Source organism: Lasioglossum baleicum, chromosome 1 (assembly GCF_051020765.1).
Source record: "Lasioglossum baleicum chromosome 1, iyLasBale1, whole genome shotgun sequence".
NCBI lineage: Eukaryota > Metazoa > Arthropoda > Insecta > Hymenoptera > Halictidae > Lasioglossum > Lasioglossum baleicum.
Window position 1 is genome coordinate 15,346,761 of NC_134929.1, and position 12,513 is coordinate 15,359,273.

The 12,513-nt window shown below is 40.3% G+C and overlaps 1 protein-coding gene across 8 annotated transcripts in view; it reads right to left on the reverse strand.

Moving 5' to 3' along the window:
- Nucleotides 1–12,513, reverse strand: part of Sick (sickie) — a 375,431-nt gene that overhangs the window by 265,557 nt on the left and 97,361 nt on the right. The window contains exon 1 of one of the 8 annotated variants that reach the window (XM_076447099.1): nucleotides 4,188–6,286. The exons of the other annotated variants lie outside the window; for them this stretch is intronic. Coding sequence (XP_076303214.1) covers nucleotides 4,188–4,298 — 111 coding nt within the window. The 5' untranslated portion in view covers nucleotides 4,299–6,286. Of the gene's footprint in view, nucleotides 1–4,187; nucleotides 6,287–12,513 lie in introns of those variants that run through there. 8 annotated transcript variants of the gene reach the window in all.

A 12,513-nucleotide genomic window follows, 5' to 3' on the forward strand; every position in this document is an offset into this window, starting at 1 on the left:
CAAAAATCGCTAAATTTGTCACTGACTGACTGACTGACAGATCATCTAAAACCTTTTGGGCACTTCCCATTGACCTACAAGCTTGAAATTTGGTACATAGGTCCATCATAACAAACACTCAAAGGAATAATTATCAAAGTTTAAAATTTTACACCTTAAAGGGGTTGTATTGAAAAAAAACATTAAGAAAAAGGTATAAATAGATAGTAAAACGAAGATGCATTTATTAATTTACTTAATGTCCACCTTAAAGATAAAAAATGTTTAGGATTTAATGAATCAGGGATAAGAGTAATGCCTACTTGATAATTGATGAAATTTCAACAAAAATTGATGAAATCCCAACAAAAACATCCTGTAAATAGGAGCCAAGTTCCTATGGCCGTAAAAAGTTGTGAGATCAAACAAAATACGGCCAATTCGTTAGCTCAGAAATACCTCTTGCAATACTGAAAAAAGCGTTTGTAAAAATTAGTTTAAAAGGACGCTATTTAATTTTTAAAGAGTTACATGGAGGGCTAAATTATTCAAACTTGGCCGCTACCTAACACCTTTTATGGCCATTGGTTTAAAAAGTAACGGCCAGGTTTGAATAATTTAGCTCTCCATGTAACTCTTTAAAAATTAAATAGCGTTCTTTTAAACTAATTTTTACAAACGCTTTTTTCAGTATTGCAAGAGGTATTTCTGAGCTAACGAACTTGGCCGTATTTGGTTTGATCTCACAACTTTTTACGGCCATAGAAACTTGGCACCTATTTACAGAATGTTTTTGTTGGGATACAATTTGACAGAGCATAGAGTGATATGTCTACATTTCTGTTTGCAATTGTTTTCGACGCAAGCTATAAAACCAAAGAAATTGTTCTACTTCCGTTTAGCCGGGCATAATAGCCAGAAGTTATATTTTTACTTTTCCATATATACCCGTCTATTATTCCTCTGACTTAACGAAGGGCACACGTTGAAAAAGCACGAGGCAGTCAATTAAGACTTCCTTTAAGCCGGCGTCTTTCCTCGAGCTCCCTTGAAGACTTGCTTTGGTACCTCCAGCAACCGGAAGACGGGCGGCGCGGTGCAGTCGGTCCTCGGAGAACAACGAAACCTCCTTCGAGGCTACGACCTACGAAAAAGCACCAGGTGCCGGCCAGCGGCTTTTCTCGCAAATAGAAGAGAGCCGAGTCGCAAAAAGGCGTCAGCTCATCGCAGGACAGATCCAAGTTTATTGTTTTGGACAAGTGCCAATATATTTCACGTGCTCTCTCTCTCTCTCTCTCTCTCTCTCTCTCTCTCTCTCGAGATAGAGGTCCGGCTTGAAAAGGTACAATAGCGCCAGCGAGGCAGCAGGAGAAGAGAACGAAGAACAGAATTACTGGACCAGCGATAGGTCGGCAAGCGGATTGTGTCGATAGAGAAAAGGACTTACAATTAGTCATCGTGCGTACCGAATCGTATGTGTATACCGGCAACTTTGAAAAGAGAAAACTATGGACTTTCTATCGCTAAGAATACATGCAAGCTTAATTTAGTCTTCAACACTTGATGCCTTTTTGTTTTGGTACGTATGCAGCGACGTTTATGATTGACATTATATACAGGATTTCTCAGCTGAAGGAGGCCACCTAAATATCTCCTTTATTTTTAATGGCGCAAAAAAAAATATTTATGTCACAGAAGAACAATTTCTTTTCGATCTACTAATTCGATCTTGTTGATGACTTAAGCATATTCAAATGTATTTTTTCAGCCGCTATAAGATGGAATTTAAAAAAAGGTTTTCCCGATAAAAAAATAACGATGACCTTGAAAAAACTATGAATAGATAACCGGACAAAAGAAATTGTTTTTCTATGATATTCCTCCTTCGATACGATATTTAAATGGTATCCATTTAAATTATGCCATAAATATTTTTTTGTGCCATTAACAATAAAGGAGATATTTAGGTGGCCTCCTTCAGCTGAGATACCCTGTATTTTAAAGGGTGTGCTCACTACTTATGGACGAAGGTGTACATCGAAAAATAATTGTATTTTCATCGTTGGGTATTAATAAAAATAAACTAGTTCCTCTGACATTTCAAAAGAAATTCAAGTCGTTCGGACCAGTTCTTAAAAAGTGCTATACATATATTGTAAAGGATGTCCTACTACTTAAGGACGAAGGTGTACATCGAAAAATAATTGTATTTTCAACGTTGCGTATTAATTACATAGTAAACTAGTTCCTCTAATATTTCAAAAGAAATTCAAGTCGTTCGAACCAATTTTTAAAAAGTGTTATATTATGTAAAGGGTGTCCTACTACTTATGGACAAAGGTGTACATCAAGACATAATTGTATTTAGCTCCGACTACCACTGCGACGAGGTGTCCGACTTTCTCAAGCCTACAATTCTCCACAGTTAATAAAGCGATTCGCAGGACATGCGCCATGTTTTTGTAATTACTCTGTGCACGAGACAACCGTATCACATCAACGGAAAGAATGGATCAAGCTTAATACTGTTATGTAGAATAAGTTGGTCCACAAGCGGGTCCTCCTGTGCACACACATGCTTGCTCCTTTGTCAGAGCCGGGCAAATGAACAGACACCAGCTCCGACCTGGGTTTCCCTGTTTGCGCGTTTTCCTACGAGGATGCGCGACCGCGTGCGCTTATTCGTATTCCACGGAGGGACACGCGTATATTTACATAGGCGATTCATCCGACGCAACGGCTCGACCACGTATACGCTCGTTCCTTCCACCACCAGTTACACCTTGTACGTGCACGGAGCCGAGACGCGCGAGCGAGCGTGTGGCTACGCACACGCGTAGGTCGCGTACCAGTCAAGACACCGGTACTATTTTTGAGTGCGGCAAAGAGAAAAGCACAATGAACTTCCTTCATAATTTCGGGTCATCGCGGCAGATTATAATGTTCATAGCTGTCTCGGCAAATGGGAAAATAACAAACAATGTCTGGCTTACGGTAGCCCCTAGACTGCGGATCTTTATGCAAAATAGAATTGTTAACAGCTATAATTATCTGGGAATTCTTTTCTTTATCTTTCTCTTTTGAAATGTAGCTAGCTTGTCCGAAATGCATGCAATCTGAAATCTACTTTTGAGGTTAGGAATTTCATTAACATTATAATACAGTTTTGTTAATCAATTATATAGTCACCATTCTTTTCTAATTTATAATTATATGATTTTCTTACACGAAATCGGACACGAACTTATGCAATCATCTAATATTTCCAAATTAAGACTGTGACACATTTCCAAAATTTATGCGACAGTCTTGACATAAGCAATAATAATAATAATAATAATAATAATAATAATAATAAAAAGCAATAAGTATATATATATTTAAAAAAAAATAATAAGAGATCTCCTCATAAATATTTGTCTTAATGTTCCCTTCTTATTCTACGTCATGGTTTTCAATGGCTTTGAATGAGCTATTCAGGGAATAGAGTAACTTCTTCGTCCCTATGTTTTGCAATGGTGGTTTTGACACGCTAGAATCGGGCCAATGTTCCTGGGATACTTGCGGGTCCCACGGGATAAAGGAACGCGCCGCGACGGTGGCACGCGCCCACGTGCCGTCAAAGGTTTCAAATCGACGACCAAACGAGCAATTCTTTGGCCACATTAATTTTATGACGGCTCGAACCATCTGAATGGCGAAGTGTATTTTAATCTTTGGCACTGCCTCGCGATCTCCGGAAACTCGGATTGCTAGATGGTATTGCTTTCTCCTCGCTTGGCGTGTAATTTGTACTGTACTTAGAATTTCTCCGGGAACTATCCGATTATTTGTTTGGATATGTGTAGCTATTTGTCAAAGCATTTGTAATCGTAGATCATTCGCAACTACATAGTATCATATAATAAATTGTTAATTAAAACATAACTAATAAATATCTCTTTGTATTAGTTCTGATCATATTTTTCGTGTATATTTGCATATTTTACGTGCATATTTGCATAGCAATGTCTAGTGATAAGAAATTCATTTGAGATTCTCATGTTGTGCGAATCGTTAGGAGATACCCAGCAAACTAGAATGTCGAATAACGTTCGCTGATCGGGCCTGAGTCGGTGTAATGCCTCCATCAATGTTTTAGGAATGCCTAACCCATGCGAATAGATAGGCATACCTGTGCGCATCGGCGCATCGAGCGCGGCTCGTACCTGTATGACGTTGCGAGTTGAATCGGCCTTGATGTCGTCGCTCGATTCGCAGACGGATCTCGGTGCCCTAATGCACGCCATGACGTCCAGCCTAGCAGCCGTTAGCGTCATCCAAATCGCATCAATTCAAGCACAACACTGCAGCTCCACGGCGGAATCACTAATTATCGCATCGAATAGAGCCCGGACTACAATTCGGACACAAGCCCGCAGAACCAGTGGCGGTAATTACACTTAACATTCGTCGTCCACGCGGGATCCTGCCCGGATCGAATCTCGTAAGGCACGATTTATTGAGGATTAACGGGATGTTTGTAGCGATTTGCTAACGGAATGACTAATTCGCAAGCGGGCCGAGCTCGCGGATAATCGCCGGTGGAACAGTTACCGGATTCAATCCTCTGATTCGAAGAGATAATAAGACGACCGATTATAGTTTAATCGTGTCTGCGCTGGTCTATGTATATGCACTCTTTCATACGCCGGTCTTCCATGTCCCGGAGCGATATCGAATTCCATCTAATTGATTTTCGATACCGGTAATTATCGGGATGCGCTCTCCGACCGAAGGCGAAGGAGCTAGAGACCTTTTATCTGAAGTGTGTATCAGGTTTCCAGGAGCATTCGAAGGTATTTGGCCACCGCTATCCGCGGAGTACCGTATAGAGATGTTCGATTCAGCCGAACCACGATCTACAGTCCATCGATCGAACGTGTTCACCGCTTTATTACCGGAACGATCTTGTTATCCTCGATGCACGTGTTCTCATGAGACGTGTCGTCACGTTCCTTTTAGCTCGGTGTACGTACTCAGAAGCGCATCAGCGGTGCATCAGACGTGCATCGAGCAACGTGCAACAACCATGCGAACCGGGAAAAAGATCGGAACAGCGTTGCGACTTTCGACGAAGCGATCTCGATATGTTCTCACAGTCGTCTTTCTTCGAGAAAGGGAAGGGAGCACGTTAGGAGACTTTTCTTGGAGTTAGAGGGATGGTAAAAGATAGCCTCTCGTTTTCTGGCAGTGAGCTTATTCAATGAATAATCTTTCAGTAAAAACAGGATTAAACTCTCAAAAACTGGGTATAACAATAAAAACTTAAACTTAAACTTCTTTCACAGTAACTCAACTATGTAAACTGTAGTGTCTCCTTGGTTGTTAAACATCAGCACGATTTTGCAACTTCTTCTTCGCTGCACCAAAACTGGACGCTGTACAGGCGTCCCATTTTATTTGGAGTTTCGTAGAATCTTTGATACAGCACACGAATTTCCGTATGTAAAACGTCCACAGTCATGATATCCAAAGGGATCGGAAAACGGAGAATGTACCCAACGACACTAACCTACGTATTTCCCGATCCCGGATAGAATCGAAATGGTTTGCCACTCCGTGTCCCATAATTCGAAATAAGAGGAGATCGAAGTGGAAGCAACTTGCGCACTATTTTAAGAAGAACACGCGGGCCGGGTTCGGGCCGTCAGAGATCTTCCACTCGATATTATCCAATTATTCAATTTCGCACTGAGCAGTCATCGCTCCGTGCAGACTGTCGTGCTTTCTTTTTCTTAAATTTTATTATTGCCCGATCAATCAAGACAGGTCGAGCCGGGGTCACGATGATCAAACTTGTTTGGGCTCTCTTATTCTAGCCGTTCGAATATCTGCGATCGGTTCGTTAACGCAATTTACTCAATTCGTTCAATTGTTCGATCCAGCGTGTTCTGTCAATCACCGGGCAACAACGGTTCCGTAAGTGAATGATAACGATCCCGAATGGGCTGTCAGTCCTGGTCCCTTCGTCCAGGGCTCGAAGGTGCTGTCGCGGTCGCGAGTACGCACGTGGAGACACAACGCATGGGCGCGTTGACGAAACTCATGGTCGAAACAGCACGTCTCGACGGCGCGACGCACCGGACGTAACTGAATACAAGCGTCGCGCACACGCTTCTCTATGCGTACGGGCCTCGCGCTGTTTCTCCTTTCATCGTTCGCTTTCACACCCTCTTCCCGTCTCGTCTTTGTTTTTCTTTTTCGATTCTATCTCGTTGCGCTGTGCCATTTCTTCCTCTTTTCACCGAATCTTTTTTCTTCTTCTTCTTCTGCTCCCTCTTCTTCTTCTTCTTCTTCTTCTTCGCAGTTTTGGTCTCCCTTTGTTTGTAACGGCGCGGCGCTGTCTAGTTTTTCCGAACGATTGTTAACGGTTATAGATTCTGTCCGAGGTTAACTTTTCGCACTGCGATCTTCTTTTTCAGTTTGGTTCCTAACACGTTGCCAGTCACAATGTTAGTGGCACTGAACACACGTCATTTTATTAATCTTGAAATTAACTAAATTATCACAGTCACAGTGGTTAAAAGAAAATTTATATTTTTTTTATGGCTACATTTATTTTAGCGCTTAATCTAAATGTAAAAAGAAACGTAACATTCATATTTGTTAGAATCTTCGTGACGAGTCTGACTCGTTAAAATACGGTAAGGGGTTAAATAAACTATGACCTTGGCAAGTCTCTGTTAAAAAAGATGTTAAAAAAATCAGAAACAGCAGCAAACACTTCCAAACATTTCATGTTCCCAAAACTCAAGAATTGTTTTTTCATTAACAAAAATATGTGGATACTAATAGTTCTTATTTCAGGCAGAGTTGGGCAAAAATTAATCAATGATTGACGAATAAATTTTTACTTCAATCGTTAGTTAAAAAATTGCGGTTAACGATTAAATACTTATTAATCATTAATTGGGAATAACGATTAAATTTCTACTTTAGTCGTTAATTGCGATTAACGATTACATTCCTGTCGATTGTAATCGTCAATCGGGTAATTGATTAATGATTAACTGCTGAAATTTCGGAATTAAATACGGAATCAAAACTATTGTATGAATACTGAAAAAAATGTAAACTGAGTTTAGGTGTATATTGTCATTTAGTCTATAATATAAACTCTGTTTACGTGCTTTTATGTTTTTTTCTCGATGATTCCTTTTTTTAATCAACGACTGACGATCAACTTCATCTTTAACTTCATCTTCATTTTTAATCGTACACATTAATCAATCAATCTTGATTAAAATTTTAATCGATTAATGCCCAACTCTGATTTCAGGTAATAAAATATTTCATAAGGAGAGACGTATTCTTTCAAAATTATCATGATTTAAAATTGCTGTTGCTCCAACTTAATACAACGAAATAAAAAACAAGTCGTAAACAGAAAATGGAAACTGAATGTCAAAAAGATCGGAAAATTGGCCGAATAACAATTAGAAGAGGCGAAGATTGGAAGAAGCACGAGGAGAGCACATAATAAAAATTGCTGCGGGTTCCGGCGTCTTCCGAGAAGATAATATCTTTTCTGTTCGGGCGAAAATAACGCGACGTGGCCGAGGGATGAAAATAGGAACGAAAGTGACTAGAGAGAAAAAGGGAGAGGAGAGGATCTTGAGACGAGAACTCGATTATGAGTCGTTTTAATTCAGCTTAACTGGAGACGGAGCACAACGGGCTAAGAACGGTGCGATGGTGCGTGGGCATTCATCGTTGAATTAACAGAATCCAGGAAAGACTATAAATTCATCAATAAACGATTTTAGATTGCCAATTGGTACGCTTCCACTACGAACCTATCAAATGTAACTTTATTTTCTGTCGCCTCTATTACCGTACCCCATCTGTTACTTTTGTTCGCGTTTCATCTTTTATGATTGCTATTATCTTTGATGTTTATGTATTTATACAACTTTTACTGTACGACGTGCAATAAAACGTTCGTGTGGATATAGTGAATCAATAAACAGTATTTCAGTATTCATTATTTCCTACAATCAAATCTTCTTAACCCCACCATTTCACGATTGCAACTACATTATACATGCTCGAAAGTACATAATTAATTTTCATACGTAATCGCATAGATTAAGCTAGTTTAGCAGTAGCTAATTCGTGAAAATTTAATTAAGCGATTATAATAATATTCTGTGCGCACAAAATTGATGAAATAGTAATTCTACGTGAAATAAAATTCAATAGGAAATGTACAGGGTGTAAGGAAATATTTGGTCTTGGCTGCCATAGCAGTATTCTACATCTTCGGATCGATGAAGATGGCCTTGAATGTCAAAGTCAACTTTTTTTATTACATTCTATTCTACGCATCATGAGGACAAGCGTAGAATAATAATAGTTATTCTGTCCTTTTTGTTAAAAATGTCTTGACATCATGTTTCTTTAACTATCAGATGATTGCACAAGTTCGTGTCCGATTTGAAAATAATATTCAATGGTTAAATTTTAAATAATACAGCTTTATTAATCAATTATACAGTCACCATTATTTTCTAATTGTAGAAATATAATTTTGTTTTACACTCTGCCACGCAGTACAGTTTGCATCATCTATGAAAATCGGGCACGAACTTATGCAAACATTTAAAGTCTGTGTGTTCGTTAACTTTTATTTAATTTAATCAACTTTGTTAAATATTTTACTTATCTCGTCGACTGCATTTCGTGTTATGTAAATGGAAACTTCTCCGCATGCATCTTCTGCGAAACAGTACATCTTAATGTGAGCATGAATCACGCATTAATGTTGTTTCAATGTCACCTTCGTAGCGTTCGTACGGTGTCTAATTTTAATCCCCGAACCAGTGAAAGCCATTAAATGCAAATAAGCGGTCGGCTGTTTTGTGTGACGTTGGATTCGGAAAAGAGGAGGGCCATCAACTTGAAGTGAATCCCATGAGTGGACAATGACAGCCGCGAGGGTGACCATGAGCATTCTTGACAGGTGCTGGACTATCGATTGCTATTCCGAACGATACACATAGGAGCACCATCATTAATTGTAATGCTGACTATGGAGGTGCCTTTTAACGTGCCTATGCTCGCCTAGCTGTAGCAACCTGCACGATAATCGACGCCAAGTCGAATACCGATCAGTGATACTGACGCATTTTTTATGTGGACTCGATCAGCAATCTATCCCACGTTTCTGCTTTCTCTCATTCGTACAGGGTGATAAATGAATCATCCCTGTGTATAAAAATCAATTTCTCCAGCAACTTTCAACCGGATCATCCAGATAACATAATAAGTTTAGTGGGTATGTATACCGCGGGCGAGGTTAAAGTAGCGATTTACGTTCTGCCGGGCCAACGACGCGACGCTTTATCCACGTGGATCCATTCTCCCCCCCGGTTTGAAAGCAATTCAACCGGAATTTCCGCAGAGTTTCCACTTTGGAACGTCAGCCTTGCGATACAAACAGATTTCTGCTGCGCGAGCGGTCGAATCGGAGCGTATGAAATCGGGAGTCACTCGTACGTCGAGAATCACGGGTCGGCGAACGAGGTCGTTAAGAGGCGGTAATTAATTTGCCCGTAATACTGAACGGTTCGGCTTCATTTTTCTGCGAAACGTTGCTTTTCGTTGGTGTTCTAGAGACGGAACAGGCGAGTACTGTCTACGCCAGAGCTGCTCAACATACCAACTACTGCAACATGTACAGTTTCCGACATCTACGAAAATCGGGCACGAACTTATGCAATCATCTAATACAGGGAGTTCCAACTTATTCCCTTCCGAAAACTGCAAGGTCCCCATCATCGAACCTCTTCTCACTACCAGTATTGGGCAATAAATTTATTTAAATAAAAATTTAAATAACAAGTTATTTATTATTTGAGCAAGTCTAAATGAATTATTTAAAATAATACAGTTGATTGTTATTTACAGATACAATTTCAATTATTATTTGTATTGACCAATAATAAGTTAAATTGTATTGTTTTATAGGCAGCTAGGCCCTTTGGATGGGCCCGACCACTGGCGGTGTACCTGAAAAGATTGCTATAGCAGACAAAAAACGCGCACGTGTTCACACGTATACAAGAAATAAGTGAAGATCAAAAACCAAAAACCAAAACAAAAAGAAACCAAATAATAAATGATCTTATTGATCTTAAATGATTTTATTTGCAAATAAGAAATAATAATTTATTTAAATAAAAAGTTTAGTTATTATTTTCAATTAAAATCACACGTTTATTTATTATTTAAAATAAAATTTGCCCAACACTGCTCACTATGTACTACGTACAGCCGTAGAGTTAGTGCAACTCTCGGACTTACTCGCGACGGCCGAGTTTCGAAGGCTACGCCCCTCGACCCAGTCGCGCATCTCGCTCAGGCGCGGTCCATACTCGCTATTTGTGGCGCGTAGGAGAACTAGAGCCGCCACGGGGAACGAGACGCGCGGCCGGGTCGAGGGGGCGTAACCTTTGAAACTCGGCCGTCGCGAGTAAGTAAATCCGAGCGCTAAGTTAGTGAATTGGGCGGCAGTGGTGGCAATGGTGGCGCGGGAGGGAACAGAGACGAAGTTCGACGGTTGCCATGTATGCGTGTGCGTCGCGCGGCTCTCGTGGTGGGAGCTTCCCGCTACTATACATAAAGGGTTATCCAAAAGTACCTTTAGGAGATGTTGAATGAGAATATCTGTCAAACGCCATGTTTGTCTCTTGTCACTTTCTTGTATTTCTAACCTACAATGATAGACAATTTTAACAATGGAGTCGTATACGACTGAAGAGCGTGTTAAACTTATTAAAATTTATTTTGCAAATCAGTGTTCAATAAAAAATACCCATCGTAAATTACGTGATTTTTCGGCATACATAATCATCCATCAGAGTAAACAATTCGAAATTTGGTTAAAAAATTTGATGAAACTGGATCTATCCATGATAAACCAAAGTCTGGCAGACCCAAAACAGCTCGTTCGAATGAAAACATTGCTGCTGTTCGTGAAAATGTTGCTAATGATCCATCAACATCAATTCCACGTCGTTCTCAAGAATTGAGCATTTCTTCGAATTGATGTCTGTAAACGTGGTCGTGGTGGTCATTTGACAGATATCGTCTTTCACACATAATTGTCATAGATGACACCTAATAATTAAATAAAAAATCCACTAAAATTAAAAAATAGTATGTTTTTTATTGAAAAAAACTTCCTATAGTCTATTTTGGATAACCCTATATAAAGATGAATTCTAAGAGTGGGGGAAGAACCTAAGCGGGGAAGGTGCCTCGAATAGCTCCGAAGCTACTAGTTGTAACCAGTGCCGCCAGATCGAAGAAATCGAGGGGAACACAGTTTACCCCCTCTCTCATGACCAGTTTACGGTCTTAGTGGGGGATGTTGGAGTTTGCTCATGGTGCTGGAATGGGATAGTGGAAGGGGAAAAGGAGGAGAGGAAAAATCGACCAGTTTTGGTCGATTCTGGCGGCACACTGGTTGTAACTAATACATGCAGCCTTGCCCGCAGGGGCGTGGCATCGTACCCCCCGTTCTGTGTATGCCCAGGGCAAGAAAATCGCTGCCCGTACGGGCAGACGCTCAACGGCTCTGGTGTGCACGGTGTGGATGCGAAAGAGAAAGTGAACACCGAACACAGCAGGGAAAGTGAGTCGAGAGAGAGAGAGAGAGAGAGAGAGAGAGAGAGAGAGAGACGTAGAGCAAAAGGGGTGGCTCAGGCTTTGTCGCCTGATTACGAAGGGCTACTCGATGGGCGCCAAGAGAATGGGACGATGAAATTAGGTTTGCCTTGGCCACGATATCGAGACGGCCAGTCAGTCGAAATGAAAAAGATGCGGAAAGGAGAGAGCGGGAGAAGGGGTGCAGTAACGATCGTGAGCAAATAATCCCTCTCGACAAGGTAAAATTATTCTCATTGTTCGATCGCGCGTCGATCACCGAGACCGGAGATAACGTTTTTCAAGTGGGAGGACGGCCAATACGGTAGGAGTAATTGATGAGGCGTGATTCGATAAGATAATTGAATACTTTCGTTTTAATTGAACAGGAAGAGTTGTGTCAACACCAATCGCACGGCTCGCGGATGTTTATGCAACGTTTTTGCAGACCGGTTCGTAAAAATAAGAGTAGAATGCGGAGCTGCTGCATGTTTTATTAATTTCTCTGCCGTGTTGTGTTCATGCAAATCTAACGTTGCGTAATATAAATTTGGAGAGAGAGAGAGATTAATCCCAGCGCGACACTGCGTCTCGAGATTAATTGTCTGCGTATACGATAATTTACTTTTAACCCCTTGCCGTATTTTAACGAGTCACGATAAAGACGATTTCATCACTGTAACTGTAAAGAAAATGGTACGGCAACGGGTTAAAATATGTATAGTCTATAAGAAAATTATTCTTAAATTATTATAGAAATGCTTCTTGAATATCCACCTTGACGATACAAGAAAAGGAGAAAATTGTTTCTACATGTAACATTTATAATAAAAACGTGTCTAG